We start from the raw sequence: 22,727 nt of genomic DNA, 5'->3' as shown, positions 1-22,727 counted from the left end.
CAAATTGGGAGTCAGTGTAGCTGGTACAAAACTGGAGTGATATGGTCTGTACAACGCACTCCTGTCAGTGTTCTGTCCACAACATTCTGTACTAACTAGCTTCTGGACACAATATAACTGTTTGCATCTTTTAACACTGAGTAACTCAACACAAAATTATATCATCCGTTACTGCTACAGAGATAATTAAAAGAGAACAATAACATGAGTTCATCAAAATATCTTATTCAAAAATAAGCAGGTCACAAGCAAGGAACCCCTTCTAAGAAGAAGCTCCTAATCAGTTCAGACTCCCGTTATTTATTGGTTTTTACAATCATTTTCCAACTATAGCTAGCTGTCCCATTTGTTAAGGGTGCACAGTCTTGGCTAACTAATTATCTTATAACTTCAAATACTATACAAATTTAAGTATACTTGAATATCTTCTTAAAATATATAATTTATATATAAATACAATATATAAATTATCTTATAACTTCAAATGCCTTATAAATTTAATTATACTTGAATATCTTAAAATATATAAAACTCGTCATTCTTCTATTTTTTATTGTAACAAAGTATATTTAAAAATAGTGAGTACAAGTTTCTCATGCATATGAGTAACCGTTGACCCTCAACCAGTACATCTTATCTTTGAACTACATCTTCAGTTCTGTGGTGCCATTCTCAGACAGTTCTCTCACCTGGGCCCCAGCACACATTAGCTCTTGATATGGGTTCGAGTGTTCCAATCTACAGAAGGCCATGTTATTGCGTTACTCCTTTGTTTCTTATTCCTCTCCGAGGCTATTCTGTTCTGGGTCTCTAGACTCCCTGTTTGGCACGTTTAGATAATAGACTTGGCCAGCGCTGCTTCTGAACTCCATGATTGTTTTTCCCCCAAGATATTTTATTAATATTTTAAACAAGAAAAAGAAAAGAAACATTCATACATTTACAATCACACAGATTATAGTCCTTCGGGGAATAGATTTCACCTTACATCTAATACCTCTTATTAAATATATCGTATAACACTGAAATAATTTTATAAGTTCTGTGACTACATGATCTAAACATTATGCTATCGCTGTTTGTCAAATTTTAATCTGTTCTTTCCATAAACTCCATGGTGGTTGTGTGTTTTTTTGTCTAGACCAGCAATTGTTCCCCTGTATTTCTGACCATATCCATGAAAGGTACCTCTTAGTCTAAACTCCAAATGGCGTTTCATGGAAAATCAACAAGATTGCACTATCCTTGTGTATATCCCAGTGCAGGTCATCGACCAGGGCAACCAAGACCCTGGAACTGGGATATAAGTAACTTCTGAGATAAAAAAAATTTTTTGGCCAACCAGTCACAACTGAGTTATGATGACTCTGTAGGGTTTTCAAGGCAAGAGACGTCCAGAGGTGGGTTGCCATTGCCTCCCTCTGTGTACCAACCCTGGTATTCTTTGGTGGTCTCCCATCCAAATACTAACCAGAGCCGACCTTGCTTAACTTCCAAAATCTGACAAGATCAGACAATCGTGGGCTATCCAGGTCAGGGCTCTGGGATAATAGAGCCATTCAAAACAAGGGGAATCTGACAATGGTCTGAGGATAGCTGTTATATCTACGAAATGGGGGAGCTTATTTCAGATGGTTAGAAACAGAGTTTTCTTCTCTTTCTCACCCTAAGCATTCTTTCTAAACTGGACCTTTTAATGGCCTTATTCTACTAGAGTCTGCAGTTGTCCTTAATAGCTTCTGTAATTTGTCTTCAATTTCTCTCTCTCTCTCTCGAGAAGTCTGTGAGAACAGCTGCTAGAGAAAGAAGCAAGTAACTGCCAGGAACTCCTCTAAGGAAAAGTCATTCTCTGCCTGTGTGACATCTTGTCAGAGGCTCACACACACACACACACACACACACACACCATGACCTTGGAATTCTGTTTCAGTTTCCTGTACTTGTACTTTTCCCAGGGATGTCTATCTTTCTCTCAAGCCTCTTGTTTACTGAATAATATTTTGTGGGGGAAATTATAAGAATGCCCCTTGGTCTGCCCCCAAACTAAAGCTCCTAGTTTAGAATGAGGGAGGGGCTGTGGCTCAGTGGTAGAGCATCTGCTTGGCATGCAGAAGGTCCCAGGTTCAATCCCCGGCATCTCCAGTTAAAGGGACTAGGCAAGTAGGTGATGTGAAGACCTCTACCTGAGACCCTGGAGAGCTGCTGCAGGTCTGAGTAGACAATGCTGACTTTGATGGACCAAGGGTCTGATTCAGTATAAGGCGGCTTCATGTATTCATGTAATGTGATTTCTGATTCCTTGTTGTATTATTATAGGTAATTTCATACACATCTTTGTCTCTTGGTTTGCAAGTGAATGACCCGGTAGCAGCACACTCTCCCAAAAAAAGATGAATTTGGTCAGAGGCCACCATTTTATGTCTCTTTCCTATATTTATTCCACTTTAAAAACTCCAAAAATGTGTACACAGAGCCATTGAGGATAGCTTCACTTAGGCTTGCAAGCTGTGGAGATTATCATATTTAGTATGGGAAAACATGGAAGATGTTGCAGAGCAATAAGCAGCCACAGCCCCATCAGGAATCCATACATTTCCTTTTGGAGGGAGGTGAAATCTGCATGCCAGGATTTATCTTTTAATTAATTATCTGATTCTAACCATCCTGCCAGAAAACTTTGAATATATTTTATTGCATTTCCCCCAGTATTTACTTTCATAAAGCACAAGTGTTTTCTCTTAATTTCCAGGGGCAAAATCCCCCAGTATTTACTTTCATAAAGCACAAGTGTTTTCTCTTAATTTCCAGGGGCAAATTCTGGCATTCTGCTTTTTTACAGGAGTCATTTGCATGTTTATACACTAATAAGGTTTTCAGCTGATCTGTGAAATGTCCGTTGAAGGTTCATGTCTGTGGGACATTCTTCTACTATAATGAACTAAAGGGTTTTGTGGTGCTAAAGAAATGAGTGGGTGAGCTTCTGTGATGTTATGGAACGCCATGAGCATTCTGGTTGCTAAAGGAACATAGCTCCGAGCAGCACATCGTCTCCAAGTGGACCAACTGCTGAGAGGTAATTGAAGGCCAGTTTGGCTATGGAAAAGAAGAAGAAAGCCAGGGACAAAAGCTATGAAAGTTGGCCTGGAAGGTGACATCGAGACACAGCCTAAGCTGTGCAGGTTGGGCAAAGCCTGAAGGACTAGGGAAACATAGCAGCAGCCTTTGAAATGCATTCCCAAAGAGAGCGCGGAAGGAGGCAACAGTGGTCTGAGGAAAAAATGGAGATGGGAAGGAGAGAGAGGACCTTTGAAAACTTGCACAGTGCCTAAGGACGGGATTTTTTTTGAAAGCCAGGAGACCTTCTGAGAGTTGAGGTGGCTGAAGAGGAGTAGAATAGGCAGTTGAGTATAAAGCCTAAATTTGTGGAAACAGTGTGGGGCAGGAAGGGGGATAGCAAAAGATTGTGGTGCAGGGAAGTGTATTCTCTGAAGACGGAGGGACATGCAGCTTTGACTTACGTAACTTTAACAGTTCTATAACAGCACCTAGTTAGCTTCCTTGGTGATTCAAACCTGGGTTTCCCATGGTCCTAGTCTGAAACTCATACACAATATTGGCTTTTGTGGAGTGGCTGCTGTTGACCAGTAGCAAGAAGCAAGTCTTGGGTAAGTTATGCAAGTTGTGCAGTTGTGAGAGCCAGCACGGTGTAGTGGTTAAGAGTGGCGGACTCTAATCTGGAGAGCCAAGTTTGATTCCCCACTCCTCATGCAGCCTGCTGGGTGACCTTGGGCTAGTCACAGTTCTCTCAGAACTCAGCCCCAACTGAGTTGGGCCTTTTGGGGCGGGGGGGGGGGGAGGGAAGGTGATTGCAAGCCGCTGTGAGACTCCTTTGGGTAGAGAAAAACAAGGTATAAAAGCCAACTCTTTTCTTCTAGTAGCATGTCTACTGGTCATGGCTGCCAGACCCTGGCCCTGGTGAATCCCTCTTTCAAAGGCCAAACCGGCCCTGAAAAGGGCCCTGCCTCTGCCTTTTTCGGGCTAAAATCAAGGCTTGTGTAGACCTTGTGAATTTGTGTTTATACTTGTGTTTGTTCTTTGTATAATTTGAGTTTATACTTAAGGGGGGGGAATTAAACTGTCTTTGAGTGGCCTGCTGAGGTTAAAAAAGACGTTGTATGTCGACTTTGTTTTTGACTAACAGTCTCTAGTAAACTTCCTTTTGCTCACTCAGAGCCCTGTCAGGTTTGTGACCGGTCATTCAATCATTCGGCCTGCCAGATGACTATTCCCTTCCTATACTTCTGGTCAGTTGCACAGTGCACACCTGGATGAGTGAGATTGTAATAATTCTAGTCTCCTGGGGAGATTTCATGATGGAATATGGTTGGACATTGGTAAATTAATCAGATGTGAAAAGACATTAGCAATTTTTGGAAAAGTTCCAGTGAAACAGTCCACTTAGTGATAAAAATGTCACCTAGAATAATTTGTTGTTCATGCCACAGCTGGATAGCTCCACAGCTGGCCGACTTATATTGCCATTGTAAAATGCTGCTACATAATTGCATTGTATAGGCTGAAACAGTTCAGTTGCTCAGTGGGAACTCTTATCTTTTATTTTTCCCAGGGAGATTTCAGCTTCTAGTTCCCTAGATCCTGCTAGTGTATTAAATCAGCTAAAGTTCTCACAGCCCATAAAATGTCATGGATTGCTGTCAACTTCAAGGTGTGTTTTACCCAAAGAAATACATATTTGCCAAAAACTGTTTTGTACCCTGGGTGACCCCATTAAGTGGATTTTTTGATCCACATGGGAAGTACCTATGGCTATCTTTGTTTGGTCCCATGTTAGTGTTGCCCAAGTACACGGGGACTGGAGTTTTGTTGCAGAATTTGTTCTTCATGACTTTATTTAAAAAAAATATTCCACCTATCCAAGAAACCCATTTGAGTTGACTTACTAAATTCTTTGGTTTGTAGCTCCATAAGATGACACATTACTACTGGGGAATTTATATTTCAATGTGGGGATGGGGGGCTGTCTTATTCAAAGCCTGTAGAAGGGAGGACCATTTTCCAGGATTGGCTGTAGATCCTTGAGAAAGTAGTGAAGAGTTTTTAATATTCATTAGCAAATTTGACACTGAGGAATTTGATCTCAGCATATCATGAGAATAACTAGCTTACTACTCTAGCTTATTTGTGCCTGTTTAGTGAGCCCCAGTGATGAAGTAGGTCATGCTCATACAGACTAGATTTTTGTCCGTGTATCTAATGAAGCAGACTCGTCCATGAAAGTTTATTTCAATTAGTATCTTAATCAATAATAATGTATAGCATGCCTATTCAAATCTTCAAAATGCTTCATGTAAGCTTATTAATTCTTATTAATATATGACCATGAACATACATAGTTCCTTACAGAGTACAACAGAACAAGACCCTGCATTGAGGAGTTGATATACCATATTTTTCGCTCCATAAGATGCACTTTTTTCCTCCTCAAAAGTGAGGGGAAATGTCTGTGCGTCTTATGGAGTGAATGCTGGCTGGGTGCGTGCGCGTTGGGACGGCGCGAGCCGGCGTTCCCCGCCCCGACGGCCAGCTGGGAGGCGGGCGGGGCCGCACAGAGCCGGCTGGGCGTGTGCGCGTTGGGACGGCGCGAGCCGGCGTTCCCCGCCCCGACGGCCAGCTGGGAGGCGGGCGGGGCGCACAGAGCCGGCGGGGCGTGTGCGTATCAGGACGGCGCGAGCTGGCGTTCCCCGCCCCGACGGCCAGCTGGAAGGCGGGCAGGGCTGCACAGAGCCAGCTGGGCGCGTGCGCCGGCTCGCGCCGTCCCGACGCGCACGCGCCCAGCCCATACTGTGCGGCCCTGCCCGCCTCCCAACTGGCCGTCGGGGTGGGGAACGCCAGCTCACGCCGTCCCAACGTGCACGCGCCCAGCCGGCATTCACTCCATAAGACAAGTTTTTAGAGGAGGAAAACAAGATTTTTTCTTGTTTTCCTCCTCTAAAAACTAGGTGCGTCTTATAGTCAGGTGCGTCCTATGGAGCGAAAAATACGGTAAATGAGACAATAAAGTGAAGGGAAGGAGTGAATGTTTGTTCAGTAATATACTCTTCGCCTGAGTTTCAGCTGGGAAGCTAATAGGTTGTGAGCATGACTTCAATGGAAAATCTTACGGGATGGTATTAAGTCAGAATTTACCGTACCCATAATGCAGATGGGCAGGATTGAGCTTTAGAGTGTGGTTTGCCTGAAGCAGCCTAGCGAGCTCAGGACAGAGCAAGATTTTAATCATGGGACATCCTGCATGGTAACTCTGTCTCTGTGTTAGGGTTGAGCCAAAAGGAAGAATAAGGTCTGCAGGGTATCCCTCAGGGTAGCCGATGTCCTAAACAATTGTTTGAGGCCGGGCTGCTTCCCTGCCTGATTCGGTTCAGGGATACAATTGGATGGAGGTAATATTGAGAGAATGTTGGTTTGCTGCCTCCCAAGACATTTTGTCATTCTTGGGACTTGCAGAGAAGTGTGGAAGAATCGGGACCTATGCAAGATTAATGTTCTGGGTGATTTGCTATTCAGCAATTGGGCCAGCATAAGCAAAGGAAGAAGTTGCACTTAAAAATTGCATCAGTGAATGCTGACTGGCTTTTAAATCCCTATTGTATAAAAAAGCTGGATGTGCCTGATTCAGCACCTTCAGGATTAGGAAAGACTTGCTATATTCATTTCAGGTTTTTTCTTAGGGAGAGAGTCAACCTAGCTGGCCCTTGCTGGGAAAGGAGAGCATTCTTCCTTAGAATTTGTGTCAGTGCTTGTTGCCCAGGTCTCTGGAAAGCTAAGGGTATGTTGTATGTGTGTTTCTGCATGTGATGCAGGGAGCTCTGCCACATTTTTTTTTCAAATATATCTTTCCTGTTGCTTCCTCCCATCCCATTTGCTGTTGGGACAGCCAAGCTTCTGTTTTCTAGAGCAGAAATCATGTTGCTTCCATCTACGTGGCTTTGCAGCCCATCGTACTCCTGTGCCATTTAAATAAGTCACAGGCCCTGACACGAGAGCCCAGCATTGGTAAAAGATGCAGTTGAGTTAATGCACAGATTTGTCCTTGATAATGAAAGGATTGTGACGCTTAACACAGTTTGCCAGCTAAGAATATCCTGCTGGCGATGTAAACGGCAACTGCAAGGTGGAACCGTACATCCATTCCTATCAAAGTCATACAGTTTAATTACACTCTCTCAAGGGGCCCCTTTACAAAGCTGATGGACAGAATGGCCTGCCGTGTTGCCAAGAAGCAGGGAAACAATTTTTTTTTTTTTACCTTTGTGTCTGTACCAATAGTTACTCTGACAACTGCTAGACAGCTGAAGGTACTATTCTTGGCACTGACATACTTGGTGGGTTGTTGCTTTTTTAATTATTTGACAGTCACATATTGCTTTTTAACACTTAGAACTTCTTAACCGGAATAAAATAATTAAGTCTCTTCATCATATTTCTGTCCCATTTAAAATCTAGCTGTGTAACAGAAGTTTGGGTCAAGAATTACTTCACTTTTATTTGCTGTCTTGACCTCTGAAAGGAAACAAGGAGCCTTTAAAAAACATCCTTTGTTTGTTTTGAAGCCATATTCATCAGTGTGAGGCTGGGTGTAGAATATTGCCTTTTTTATACCACAGTACATTTATTTCCTGGACAATGAAGAAAGCTGATAGGAAGAAAATAGATTCCTTTGAAATGTGGTGTTGGAGGAGAGTGTTGCGGATTCCGTGGACTGCCCAAAAAACAAATCAGTGGGTTATAGATCAAATCAAGCCTGAACTGACCCTAGAAGCTAAAATGACTAAACTGAGGCTGTCGTATTTTGGTCACGTCATGAGACGACAAGAGTCACTGGAAAAGACCGTCATGATAGGAAAAGTTGAGGGCAGCAGGAAAAGAGGAAGACCCAACAAGAGATGGATTGACTCAATAAAGGAAGCCACAGCCTTCAGTTTGCAAGATCTGAGCAAGGCTGTCAGAGATAGGACATTTTGGAGGACTTTCATTCATAGGGTCGCCATGAGTCGGAAATGACTTGACGGCACTTAACACACACACACATTTATTTCCAGGTAGATTTGAGGAGTGGCCATGGCTCAGTGATAGAATACCTTCTTTGCATTTAGAAGGTCCCAAGTTCAGTCCCCAGCATTTCCAGTTATAAGAATCTGGTAATGGGTGATACACAAGCCCTCCACCTAAGATCCTGGAGAGCTGCTACCATAAGAGTAGACAATTATGATCTTGATAAATCAAAGATCTGACTCACTAGAAGGTACTTCATGTGTTCATGTTCCACTGAAACAAGCTACTTCCTAGTAAATGTACTTAGCATTGTAGTGGTAGATGATTAATTAATTAATAATTTTGTCTGCAGGCCAAAATGATTAAGAAAGAAAAAACAGATTTTAAAGTTTCTTTTGTATTTAATAATTTGACCTCAATTTCTCATATCATGTGCCAAGTGTAATCATTAAAGGTAGCTGTTGGCTTTGTTTGGCATCAGTACCATTGAGTGAGACAGACTATGTGAGAAGGGAAGACACTGCCGTCAACCAGTCTGCTTGCCGTTTCAATTGCTGTAGACTTTAGCTTCTCTTCAGGCAGCTGCCAGGGCTGGGTTCTGTACTTGTTTTGAAGAAGTAGTCAGTTGTCTTCTCATTTTACAGAAGAGCTGGAACATACTTGTGATGTGGATGCCACAGTAATGTCTGTGGGTCTCCAGTGCCTCTCCTGGACTGGGGCTAACAAGCCTTACAAGTTGTTACAGATTTGTTTGGCCCTTAAGAGGACAGATTACGATCAAATGTCCCTTTTAAACCAGAACCATCAGCCTGTTAACTTGGTATGGTCCATCTCTTTCTGCTTTTGCTGGCTTATCTGGGAAAGAGGGGTCTGGGTTGCCAGTGTTTAGCTTTCATTGCTGTCAGTAGTGCTTATAGGCATTCCATTTTCTACTTTCTTTGTACATCCTGTTGCTTGACTGTTTGGCTCAAGCATACATACACATCTGTGTACATTTAAGAACATAAGAAAAGCCCTGCTGGATCAGACCAAGGCCCATCAAGTCCAGCAGTCTGCTCACACAGTGGCCAACCAGGGGCCTCTAGGTTCCACAGCACCTAATATAATAGGCCTGCTCCTCTGATCCTGGAGATAATAGGTATGCATCATGACTAGTGTTCATTTTGACTAGTAGCCATGAATAGCCCTCTCCTCCATAAGAACATAAGGAAAGCCCTGCTGGATCAGACCCAGGCCCATCAAGTCCAGCAGTCTGCTCACACGGCGGCCAACCAGGGGCCTCTTGGTTCCACAGCACCTAATATAATAGGTATGCATCATGACTAGTGTTCATTTTGACTAGTAGCCATGGATAGCCCATGATCCTGGAGATAATGGGAGATAATAGGTATGCATCATGACTAGTGTTCATTTTGACTAGTAGCCATGGATAGCCCCATCCTCCATAAGGAAAGCCCTGCTGGATCAAACCCAGGCCCATCGAGTCCAGCAGTCTGCTCACCCAGTAGCCAGCCAGGTCCACAACCAGGTTCCACACTTCCTTCCCTCTTCTACACAAGTGTTAGGATCCACAGTGTTTGGTGTCCCTTTTACACAGATAACCAGGTCAGGCAATCATAGTGCTTAGGAACTTGTGTGAAGGGTTTTCGGGGCTCTACCTCTGGCACAGCTCTAGGGAGTGCTACAGTTGCTTATAAGAAGCCCTGAGCTACTGTACTTAGCTCAGAAGACCAAGCTTCATCGTCCTCATAGGTGTGGACTACATGCAGTACTGGCTGCCTGTCTGTCTTCACGCACCGTTCAAGGTGCTGGTTCTAACCTTTAAAACCCTGTATGGCCTGCTTCATGTTCCCTCCACCTTCAGGTGAGCAGCCACAAAGAATAGGGACTTCTTGGTAGTATATTCTTCTCCTTGGAATACCCTCTGTGCACTGTCTTCATCTAGCTCTGTCGCTGACAAGCTTTAATTTATTTATTATTTCATGTACACTCCCACCTTTCTCCCAGTGAGGACCCCAAGTGGCTTACATTGTTCTAGCTTCCCCCAGTTTAACCTTCACAATAACCCTGTGAAACAAATTAGTGACTCAAACCAGGGTCTCCCAGATCCTAATCCAACCACTTCACCACACTGGCTTTAGACACCAGGTGAAGGTCTTATTTCAACTGGCTTTTGACTAGAGGCCAACTCCCTCTTTTCCCTCTTTTCTCTCCCTCCCTCATGCTTTATTGATCAATCTCAGTTGCTGCTGTTCTTAACTTTTGTCTTAGATGATTGTAGGTTTGGTCTGGGGGGGGGGGTCCTTCTAAATTTGTATTTGTTGTGCTGTGAACCACCTCAGATATGACTGCAAAGAGGTAAAATGTAAATCAATGTCATTCCAAGTATGTGACCATTGTACATCTGCAAACAAGCCACTGGTTTCTTTAGATGAATCTCTACAAAAAAGAACAACGTGGTAGAAACGTTCTTAAACAAAAAGAGAAGGCTCTGATGCCTTCGTGCCTGTTGGTCATTTTTAAGCCCAAGGATTTCTAAAATGACTCTCTGCTGTTAGTTTATTAATCCTTTCCAAGACCCTGTGAGGTGAAAAGTAGTAATCATTCTACAGATCAATAGGCATGATGAGGCCCAGAGATGCAAAGCTATTGTCAGTTCCTTTCAAGATTGTTGAAACACTCATTATATTGATATATCAAGGACTGCCCTCTCTATAGCACTTGCCCTTGATTTCTATTGTTGCCTGCCTTCCCCTAGAAAAACCTCTTAATGTAAGAGATGTGTTAGTAGTCGGCACTTGGGAAATCAGTTATGTCTCTGCCATATTACGTTGCCTATTACACCTATATGTCCTCTTTTTCTTTTCTTTTTTGCAAGTTGCCTCTAATATTCATAAAATGTTTCCTTCTAGCTCATCCAGTAAGACTCTCCGCCAGGCCTTATGAGGGAGTGCTTTCTGTTTCTCACTTTGACATTTTTTTTCTTTTTTAGTTTGGACTTCAACCCAGGGAAGAGCAGTGTTTGAAATGCCAAAATAATGGTTATTTGGGCAGTTTGTGTATAAATGTGTCTTTGTTCATAAGGAAAGGAATCGGCGGGTTTTGAAAGAGAAGATGCACTTCTTTTTCTTCTGATAGTTTTAGGTTCATCATAATGACCTGCCAGATGAGGTCAAGAAGGCTCTTGCTCTTCTTGCAGTTCACAAACTATGCAAAACTGAAATATTCTGGAGGGCATTTTTACAAAGGTAATAGGGTTTTATTATAGCAGAATGGTTCAGGAATAATGGTTTAATAAAGGGAAAGAGACAGGCTGTACTACTGTGTATAGCGTGTACCATCTATTGCTATATGCACTGTCCTATTATGTAATTTCTGCATCTTTTAATATGCCATTTTACTTCTTAGGCTGTGTTTGTTTTGTTCCAAATTTTTACTTGGTTTTAATTCCTTCAATCCTAATACTATTACATTGCTTTTTGGATGTCCCATCGTATTGATTGCATTGACTTATACTGTAATCCGCCTTGAGTCCCAGTGAGCAAGATAGACTATACATAATGTAAATAAATAAATAGTGTTTGGCTGCTACTGAAGTGCCATTTGGGACAGCCCATCTATTGAACAGATTACTCTGCCCCTGTTCCTGTCTAAACATTCCCTGCTGGCCTTTTCTTCTGCCGACATGAAGTAGCTTTGAGTGGGGTTGACCTCAGCTCAGTTTATGTGAAAGGGTGATTTGTAAAATAAACATGTCCCAAACATTTGTGGAAGAGCCATACAGCATATTTCATACTTTTCTTCCCTCCACACCAAAACTCACTGGAGTTTAGCCATTTTCAGTAGTAGGAAATGTGGCCATATACCACTGTATGGCCCATTGTTGACATTAGCATGGTTTTGGTGTGATGCTAAACTCTGGATAGCTGCTACACGGATGGTCCTCAGGAGTCCTCAGGCTTCTTTCTGTCCTGCCCCTTCTTTGCATGTGGACAACTAAGTAATTAATGTCTTCATTTACTTTGAACCAAGGTTTGCCATTATATGCAAACTATGGTTGGCACTCTTCCAGACTGTAAGACAGAACAAACCATTTTGTTTCTCATTTTGATGTAATAGAAATAACTAATTATCTAACCACCCACTGGGTGAACCTGTGTGAAGAAGGTAAGCGCTTTCACATAGCAACAAGCCATGGTTGGTCATCTTGTCTAAATAATGCCTTTTGAATAAACTTCTCGATTTTAACCGTTCGGTAGGACAATTATCCTAACATGGATATTGATCCTAATATTCATCTAGGAGATGGTGACTGGCCCAAGGTCACAGTGAGCTTCTCATCTTCCTCCAAGTACATTAATCTGTCAAATAGCAAAGTGACTTTCCAGTAGATTTAAATCCCCTTTCAAGGTCATATGTTCTAACTAAGAAAAAAAAATCACCCTTGTAGCACTTACCTTAGTTGCTACTATTTAAAGATTAGTTTGTGTTAAAGTGCTGAATAGCCTTAAAATCTTTATAGTGTTCCAAGACTGTGTGTCTGGAATCTAAATGCTCAAAAAGAAATATTTTCTAATAATAAATTGTTGTCATTATTGTTGTGTGCCATTATTAACATTGTCTAGGTATCTCACTTATGAGACCCTGCTGCTTAAATGACTCATCCCAAGAGAGGGCCGTGAAAGCGCACCTGCTCGGTGCAAAGAAAGTCCCAGGCCCAATCTTTGGCATCTCCACTTAAAAGTTCTCATATAGCAGTTTATGAGCCTGAAACACTGGAGAGCTGCTGCCAGCCAGAGTATGCAATACCAGGATAGGTAAACCTTGGTGTGAGGTGGAGTAAGGCAGTTCCATATGGCCATAATGCATTCCTAAGTTTTATTTCTGTGAAACAGAGCTGTTTTAAAGGCAAGCGCGCCAATGGTTTGTTCACTTTATCTTTGTAGTTAAGACACTACAGGTAGGTTTGTGCATATTAAGCTTTCTGGAAGTATATTTTTTCCATAATTGTGAGGGTGGGATTTTTTAAAGACAGATGCGTTGTAGCAATGAATGAATGAATATTTATTAATACAGCACAAGCCAGACAACAATATATATAAACTCTTATAAAATACAAAATTAAAAGACGCCAGGGATACTTATAAAAATTCTTCCTTATTATAACAGTATAAAATTCCATGCATGGCGAGAGGTTAAACGATTAGTGTTCATTTAAGTTACCGAGTCCCACTTCAAGTGGCGAGCCTTACAAATAAAGGCACAAAATCTAGCGACCTGTTTTATGGCTAGAACGTTGTAGCAATGAGGTTTAGCATTCAGGAAATACAGATAACTTAGTACAAATTACAAGTTGCAAAGTGGTGTAATTCCAGTGATTTGCCACAAGCAAGATTGAACTTGGGGGGTGGTATATAATGTTTTATGCTGGGAAATATTAAACTAAGAAGTCCTGCTGACTAATTTATTGGTTCATTTTGCAGGCACTGGTGGAAAAATTGTTTGCTTTGGATTGGAAGTTCGTAGTGAAGTCACTGCATACACTATGATTTTAAAGTATCTGTAAAAACTTGTTTTTATGTTACTATGGAGAGCCAGTGTGTTGTACCGGTTAAGAGCAGTGGTTTGAAGCAGTGGACTCAGATCTGGAGAACCGGGTTTGATTCCCCACTCCTCCACATGAGCGGCGGAGGCTAATCTGGTGAACTGGATTTGTTTCCCCACTCCTACACACGAAGCCAGCTGGGTGACCTTGGGCTAGTCACAGCTCTGTTAGAGTTCTCTCAGCCTCACCTACCTCACATGGTGTCTGTTGTGGGGAGGGGAAGGGAAGGTGATTGTAAGCCGGTTTGAGTCTTCCTGAAGTGATAGAGAAAGTCGGCATATAAAAACCAACTCTTCTTCTATATTGTTTATGACTCCATTGATTAGAAAAATTGCTTTTTTTTACTTTAAACGTTTTCTGCAGAGAAGAAAAATGGATCCCAAGAAAAAAAGAATATTTCACTGAAAGACTTCCTTAGCTGCTGTCAGTGGTAGTTGCTGGATATTTGAAAAGCCTTGAATATAACATACCGTATGCATTTTTATCCCTGAGCTGTCTAGACTTGCGGGAAATGTGGCCTGGCCCAAATAAAGTTCAGCCATCCAGAAATCATTTAGACACTTTGTTATACTGGAGGTTGTTAGTCGGCACATTTTTGTGTCCTTATAGAGGGCTGCATTAAGAGCAAGACAAACGAAGAAAAGAAATTGGTTAGGATGGCAATCAACAGGCTCTTCTTCCTTACCACTTCCCTTTCCACACCTCCATCAACAAGCCTCTTTACTTAGGCTGGTGAAAAGGGGGAGATTTTATTTATTTATTTGTTGGTTGGTTATTTTGATTTCTAGCCCCGCTGAAGCCAGGCACAGGGCGGGTAACAACTGGAAAATCAATACATCTTCCAATATAAATATCAATAAAACATTTAAAGCAATAAAATGTAACAGCTAACTATCAATCAAACTGTTACAACAGAGATGGCGTACTATTCCATATAGCACTCACTGCAAACAGCAGGCAGGGCAAGCTTAAATGGTGAGGCAATACTTTCTGTCCACAAGCTTTGCAACAAGTGCCAGAAATTGAAGTCCCAGATTGTACAGTTTAAGTGTCTATTTTCCATGAATGAGGTACAAGGTATAATTTGTTTTTCTGAGCCAGACAGATTGTCAGTAGGCTGCTACACATGTGTGTGTGGTTTCTCTCCCCCCCCCTTTGAAATATACTGCAGATGTTCTGAACCAGATATGGCAAGATATTTAACTTGGGTTTGCGGTCTGCAGATGGTTTTAGTGGTGTGTGTCTGAATGAATCTGGAGAATTCACACCCCAGCCAAAACTGCGAAGCAGCACACTAAATAAATCCTTGCATTGCCTTGGAACCTGATGCGTACTTCAGGTTAGGGTCTGGGTTGGGAGGCAGTATCCACTGGGTCAGCCCTAAAGGCATTCTTATTGCCTATAACAATCTCTTTGTCTGTTGAAAGGGAAGTGGTAGTTCCTAAGGGACTGACCTATGAATCAGGAAGTCCCTGGGTTGAGTCCTGTCTCCCCTGTGAGTTAGCTTAGGGAGGCCACTGACAGCCTCAGCCTCCCATTTGCAGTATGTGGGTAAAGATACTGACAGGGTGGTTGTAAGGGTTACAATGAGATGATGGATGTAAAGCCCAGAAAACATCTTAAAACACTATATAAATGCTGAGTTATTTATCATTACTTTTATGTTTACTATTATTAGATATGTCAGCCATATGTTGTACTGCAAGTGGTAGCAAATGGTTTCTGTGCTAATCTGTGCAACAGCTTGTGTCCTAACACTCTGCTCAGAAAAGTTTGAAGGCTCTTTTCATCGTAAGGAACATTTCTTCAATTTAAGTGGTTCTTCTGCCAGTTAATAACTGTCTGTATATGTGGCGGTTCCTCAGTGGAACAGGCTTCCTCGGGAGGTGGTAAGCTCTCCTTACCTGGAGGTTTTTATGCAGAGGCTAGATGGCCATCTGTCAGCAATGCTGGTTCTATGACCTTAAGCAGATGATGAGAGGGAGGGCATCTTGGCCATCTTCTGGGCATGGATAGGGGGTCACTGGGTGTGGGGGGAGGGAGGGTCGTTGTGAATTTCCTGCATTGTGCAGGAGGTTAGACTAGATGACCCTGGTGGTCCCTTCCAACTCTGATTCTAAGTCCCCAGTCCTTCCCATTTTAGCCTCTCCCATTGAAATAGGATTGAAATCTTTATCGGCTTGGAAAACAGGGACAATTTCCTCCCTGCCCATGGAGCAATGCTGTGCTAAGCAGGACATATGGATTACCTTTTATTTCCTGCTGTTACTTGCGGGACTTAGGCATGTGTAGACAAACTACAGTGATGCTGAGCCTGATTACTTGTTTGTTCTTAAAATTAAAACAAACATGCATATTTGTGCCTTGTTCATACTGTTGTCATGGAAACTGGTAATCTTTCCTGTTCACTGATGCCGGTAGTACACGTAAATAGAAGCTGATGTGGCTTAAGGCATGTGCACCTGTTGCTAAAGAAGGTCTGCAGATGTGGCTGTTCCCTGCAAAAACTCACATTTGGCAAAACTACCCCAGCCAATGGAACTGCAGGCTTGTGACCTCTGATATCTGCATCTTTGATAAGGCATACCCTTTTCAATAAATAAGCGTGTATGTATTTTTTAATTGTTAGCAGCATCCTTCAGCTATGTATTAAGATTGCTTCTTTAGTGTTTCATAGCTCTTCCAGTATGCCTTTACAATTACTAAATTAGTCTTCTGGTTTCCACTTTGTAAAAAGTCTGCATTCACCTGACTTCATGGAGTGATTTCATAGAATCATAGAGTTGGAAGGGACCACCAGGGTCATCTAGTCCGACCCCTTGCACAATGCTGGAAATTCACAACTACCTCCCCCATGCACCCCCAGTGACACCCCCCCCCCAGTGATGCCCTCCCTCTCATGAACTGCCTAAGGTCATAGAATCAGCATTGCTGACAGATGGCCAGATTTGTGGGACCAGACCATCTATTTTAAAATTGCCAGAGAAAATTTGACAATAGACTCTTTCCATGGTGTGCAAAACCTCAACGTTTAATAGTGTTTACTGGATATTATAGTCAGCCAGGCAGTGAGGTGCCAGGGTTTCTGCACCCGAATACTGTTTATCACACTGCTGCTTCTACCTTGAAGAAAAAGGATGAGTGTCTGCGCAAGCTTTCAGGAGTGTGTACATTTGGCAGGCTTGTGTAAACACAGTGCCAGCAGCTGTGCTTCACGAGGCAAACTTAGTTTGGATCTGTGTGGCAGGCTGAGGTTTATGCCTCCCCTTCCAGTGGAAAATATCCGCCGTTTTCATTGGCAGCCGTTCAGCTAGCTGCATTGTCCTCCTTTATCATTTCATCACCACAGCTGCAAAACAATTTAGGCCACTTGGTTCCATTTTCTGGGGAAATACAAAGTGAATTTAACTTTTGTGCATTTCTAATAGTTTTTTTTTTTCTGTGCAAAATCTGCTCTGTTATTTTGTGTATTTGAACACCATGCATTTTGCTCCATTCATCTCCCAGACCAACACTGTATACTTTAACAACTGCATTGTGTTTCTTATACTGAAGTGCAGGGATGGCTCATTTATTTCTATATTGTGTACAATTTGCTTTGTGTTTACAGTGCAACATCTACATGGCATACTTTGCATATGAACTGCATTCTTCAGGCTGGCTGTGAGGAGGGATCCAGCACCTTTAGAAGGCTCACTTCTTGTCTGAATGTATTTTTTTTGTTTTAAATGTTTACACACATTGTTAAGAAAACACTCACGTCCCATAGAATTTTGGCATAAATTTATAAATTTATTGAGGAAACTTATTAGCCCACCTTTTCCCGATGGGCACTCAAAGCAGCTTACAAAAACACCTAAATATAATTTAAATAAACAACAATGTAAACAAACAAAATATAAAACAAAAAAACAAACAGAAGGCAATATCCTGGGCAGGTGCTGAATCTCAATGGGCTGCTTACACAATAGTTGCAAGACAGGTGCCAAGAACCCCTTGGCTCATGCCAAAAAGTTCCATACCTGTAGACAGGAAGAAGCTCAGGTGGGTGTTACACACCTGGGAAGATATTCTCCAAAAACTCACCCCTCTGATGATGATTGAAATATGGCTGACATTGCTCTTTTCCCAATGACTTCTGAAGAGTTTTTAAAAAGATCTTTATTTCATTTCATTATTTCATTTCAAAAATAATAGAAACAAAACTAGACAATAGAAAAATACAGAAAAAATAGAAAACAATACAAAACAATACATAAAAAAGTTCTGGGTGGTCATACGAAGATTTGATACAATTACAATAATTTTTCTATCCTACTTGTAAACTATTTTATGCCAAGTTTCTAGCCTCTTAATGATAAATCCTCTTACTTTTATACTTGCTTGTTCATTCTCTATATTAATATTTTAACAGTAACGCAATTATACTTGCCTTCAGTGCATATTCTATTACTTTTAACATTAGTGCTAACTTATTTTTAAGTTAATACCTAATGCTTACTTCTCTAAAATAAAATTGTATCCAACCATACTCAATTATACAGCATTTTATGAGACATATGAATAATAAAGCTTCCAATTATTTTGAAACTCTTCACTGGACCTTTTATCCACTTGATTTGTCACTTCTCAGCCTTTTGGCTGAGATCAAGGGCTCTGTCCTTCTCCCCCACCATGGACTATTTCCCTATGGACTTTGGACAATTTTCTCAGTCGCCGGACAGTCTGTGTATGTAGAAATATCTTCTTTTGTATTTGCTCCTTATTACTATTGTGTAAAATACATTCACCCATGTTTTCCGGGGCTGGTTTGTATTGACTCTATTTTTCTTACCGTTCGTTGTATTTGAAACATTTTCTAAACAAAAGTCAATCTGAAGGGTTTTTTTGTGTGTTTTGATTTCTTAGGAAAACAGCAGCAGCTTGAGGCAGAACACCAGGACACGTATGTCGAAGCGGACCACGACCTTCACCCGTCAATTGGCCGATCAGCCCAGCCTCCAGCTGAAAAGCCTGGCGAGAGGAGGCTGGCTGAAATGAAAAAGCTCTATGGAGTTGGTGCCAGCAAAATCCAAGCTATGGAGACCACCATGCAACTCGGCTTTGATAGGAACTGTGATAAAAAGCAGCCCAAGTACTGGCCAGTTATTCCACTGAAACTGTGAGCTGTGTGTTTTGATCCCTTTAAGGAGACTCAGGGCTGCATATCTTGACGCTCAACCAAGCAGAAGGATTAAGCGAATGAATCCACAGTCAGCAAAAAAAAAAGAGCCTTTTTTATTTTCCTTTCCCCTTTCCAATTCTGCTTTGAATCCGTCAGCCAGCTTCCAGCGTTCGTTCCAGCTCAACAGGAAGAGCTGAATTGGTCATTTGTACTGTAGGGAATACAGAAAATTCACTTCTTCTCAAGAATGTATATTTCAACTAATTGTAATGTTGGCCTTACAAGAAATGAAATCGCATTTGCTTTCACTTAGTTGTGCTAGGGGGAAAAGTTAAAGCGTAGACAAACTGTTATTAATTGTTAGAAATGAAGTCTGAGTTTTTCATGCTTATACAACTTTTGCCATTAACTTGATTTTTATTTTATTATTATTATCATTTGCCTCCTGAGACATATTTACTGATTCTCTTGAGGCCGGTTGAAGTAGTTTCATGCTGGTTTGTCTATCTTTGCTGTGTAAATAGTCAATAAACATTTACGAAATCAATATGGGTGTTTAAGTCAGTGCCAAGCTGCATTATTCTGTTTGAAAAGCGCAACATCCTAAAAGTGTGCATTTGTTTTTTAAAAAATACACTACTGATTTATTCGGTACAGGTGAGTACACGACAGAGGGCCTTTTCAATGGCAGCCCCTTAATTATGGAACATCCTCCCCACAGAGGTGTGCCTGGCCCCCTCACTTTTAATCTTTAGGAAGCAGCTGGAGATAGATTCATTTAGCTTTTGATGAAAGCAGTCCTAAACTGTGACTTTAAATTTTGGTTTTATGTTTTTGTATAATCTATTTTATGTATTTTATTAATATGGTAAGCCATCGTGAGCTCTGTAAGGAAGAAAGGCAGCTAATAAATATTTTAAAGAAATAAATAGTTAATTCTGCAACAGTTATTCTTGGTAGCTGCCCAAAGAAATGCAAATAATTTGTGGCAGGAATGTATGGCAACAATGTTTTAATATTCCATTGTGGAAATCTCTTGTTACAGTCACCATGTCATTTCATCATAACTTCCTTCTGAGGCAGACATAGAAGAGGGGGGGGGCTGACACCATTATATGGGACAAGTAAAGGGCCAACTTCAGTTTTACATCAAGTACATAGGGATCTGCAGTCAAACACACATCCTACCTAACTGCAGTGTGGGTAGTTGATGAGATGCAGAAGCCTCCTCTCTTCATCCCTGGGTGAGGCCAAACTGTTTCTGAACCCAGAACAGTTGAGTTGCATACCTCCCAGGCTCCTTCTTGCCAGTATTTACTGATGCTTGAGGGAAGCATGCCCTGTCCCTTCTCTGTATCTATAATGTCTATAGGTCAAGGATAACGGAAAAATCCCTGCAGAGGATTCCTGTCCCAGATGGGGTTCTGCACTAAGAAAAATGTTTCAGATCCAGGATTCAGTGGGGACACCTTTACAATTATTCCTCATTTTGAGGTAGGACAGCACCAGTTCAGGATTCAAATATGTGGGGTTTCTTTTACTGGTTCTGGATATTAACGCCTCATAGGCCATCAGAAGATCATTCCCTGGTTCAGATGCTATCAGCAGATCGAAGAGACTGAAGTCGTGCCGATTCCAATAACTCCGCTATTTGTTGGTTTATTTGAGGAGACCATCTAGCTCGACAGTAGGTTTTCCCATTTGTAATAATAGAAGTTTGATAGTTGTCTTCAATATGAGCCCTCTGCGTAAACTCCTTTATATGGAGTAAAATTGGAAAGTGGTCACTCTCAAACCTTGGAATGACCTCTATAGCCCTAACATACGGAATAGCTTCCTCCAAAACAATTATGTAATCAATGACACTCATTCTAGTTCGGGAAAGAAAGGTAAATTCGGCTGGGTGGTCCTTTTCGATAGAGCCATTTAATATATAAAGATTTAGCCTAAAAGACATTTGTGCCAAACGAGGCCTGCATAATTTGAAGTTGGATCTTTTGAAATGCGAGTTGCAAGTGGTCCATCAATGAAGCATAATAGCCAGGGCTTAGGTCTTAAAAGTAGGAAGGGGCCTTAAGTAGGTGTTAATGGCCGTAGAGGTAAGGATCCCCAAACCTCCTTCGCTCTCCCATATTTCCTCCCTGGCTCAGCACTTATTGAAAATGCATGATAATCATTTAGTGATATATCATCCAACTCCCATGTTTCCTGTATCAGTATTATATGGTATTGGGTGATAAAATCAGTAAAACTCGAATCCCTAGCAGATGAGGCCCACCCGGCCATGTTCCAGGTTAGGAGGGTGACCTTGCGCTGGTCACTTGACTGTCAGTCCCTCTTTTCCTCAAGCTGGGCTCGGAAGGCATCTTGTTCCATCATAGCCACCTCACAAATCAAGGAGGCGTGGGCTATAAAATGTGGATCATTGGCAAGAATAGATCCAGTTACTTGACCATGCGAGGAAGTATTGACCCTCCCAAGGCTGTAGCGCTAGAGGCTGACCCTTCTGTGAAAATATGTCATTCTGTTCCTCCAAACTTTCCTGGGGCCCAATCACATTAGTCTGTGCCCCATAGAAATTCCATAGACCAAGATTTAACTTTGGTTGGTTGTCTGCAGTCTGAAGTTTCCTTGAATTTTGTTGGTGTGGAGCTGTCATTACCTTCAGTGAGGGCACTGTGTTAGTATTCAGGTAGCCAGGCCCTGTATCCCCATTATGTCATTACTGGGTATCTGTGCCCCTACTCCACTTGGGAGCCAGCGTGTTGTAGTGGTTAAGAGAGGTGGTTTGTAGCGGTGGAGTCTGATCTGGAGAACCGGGTTTGATTCCCCACTCCTCCACATGAGCGGCGGAGGCTAATCTGGTGAACTAGGTTTGTTTCCCTACTCCTACACACAAAGCCAAAGAGTCCCGTGGCACAGAGTGGTAAGCTGCAGTACTGCAGTCCAAGCTCTGCTCATGACCTGAGTTGGATCCCAACGGACGTTGGTTTCAGGTAGCCGGCTCAAGGTTGACTCAGCCTTCCATCCTTCCGAGGTCAGTAAAATGAGGACCCAGCTTGCTGGGGGTAAAGGGAAGATGACTGGGGAAGGCACTGGCAAACCACCCCGTAAACAAAGTCTGCCTAGAAAACGTCAGGACGTGACGTCACCCCATGGGTCAGGAATGACCCGGTGCTTGCACAGGGGATCGTTACCTTTTTACACACAAAGCCAGCTGGGTGACCTTGGGCAAGTCACAGCTCTGTTAGCTCTCTCAGCCTCACCTACCTCACAGGGTGTCTGTTGTGGGGAGGGGAAGGGAAGGTGATTGTAAGCCGGTTTGAGTCTCCCTTAAGTGGTAGAGAAAGTTGACATATAAAAACCAACTCTTCTTCTTGTAGCAATATTGACCACAATGGTCCAATATAGGTCCTGAAAACATGAGATCATCTGTGACCCATCTCCCAAAGGAGCTACTGAAAAGACTACCCCAATGTAACATGCATGTTTCCCAATACATAAGGGCCACGAGATACAGACAGGTATGAGCTAATTGATGGCAACAATTCAAAGAACTTGTTCCATGGAAATTAAAATACGGTAAGCAGGAACCTGCTAGGATTTGCAAGCTGAATTTCCCTCTCCACCACTATTTCCTTCTTTCCCATCTAGGCCGTGCATATCGGTAAACCCAAACCAAAAATAAACCCAGAAAATGCCTTTTTGACATTTTTCAGGTTTAATTTAAGCTGAATATTAAAACTGGGAATCAAGCCTAAGCCGGATAGCCAATAGCTGAAAAAGCGGAATAGGTATTCAGCTTTTTTCAGCTTTGGCTTTTCCCTATGGTTTTTTTTTTAGGAGCTCTGGGGGGGACATTTTTCGCGGTAGAGTCACCAAAGT

At 42.0% G+C, this 22,727-nt stretch overlaps 1 protein-coding gene across 1 annotated transcript in view; it reads left to right on the top strand.

Moving 5' to 3' along the window:
• Positions 1–19,111, top strand: part of GEMIN8 (gem nuclear organelle associated protein 8) — a 36,632-nt gene extending 17,521 nt beyond the window's left edge. Inside the window, exon 3 of the mRNA XM_056861962.1 lies at positions 18,587–19,111. Within this exon, the coding sequence (XP_056717940.1) occupies positions 18,587–18,843 (257 nt within the window). The 3' untranslated portion in view covers positions 18,844–19,111. The remainder of the gene's footprint in view (positions 1–18,586) is intronic.
• Positions 19,112–22,727: the final 3,616 nt, after the last annotated feature.

Source organism: Euleptes europaea, chromosome 16, assembly GCF_029931775.1.
Source record: "Euleptes europaea isolate rEulEur1 chromosome 16, rEulEur1.hap1, whole genome shotgun sequence".
Classification (NCBI taxonomy): Eukaryota; Metazoa; Chordata; class Lepidosauria; order Squamata; family Sphaerodactylidae; genus Euleptes; species Euleptes europaea.
The sequence above is the reverse complement of the archived record's forward strand: the minus strand, read 5'-3'. Positions and strand labels throughout refer to the sequence as shown.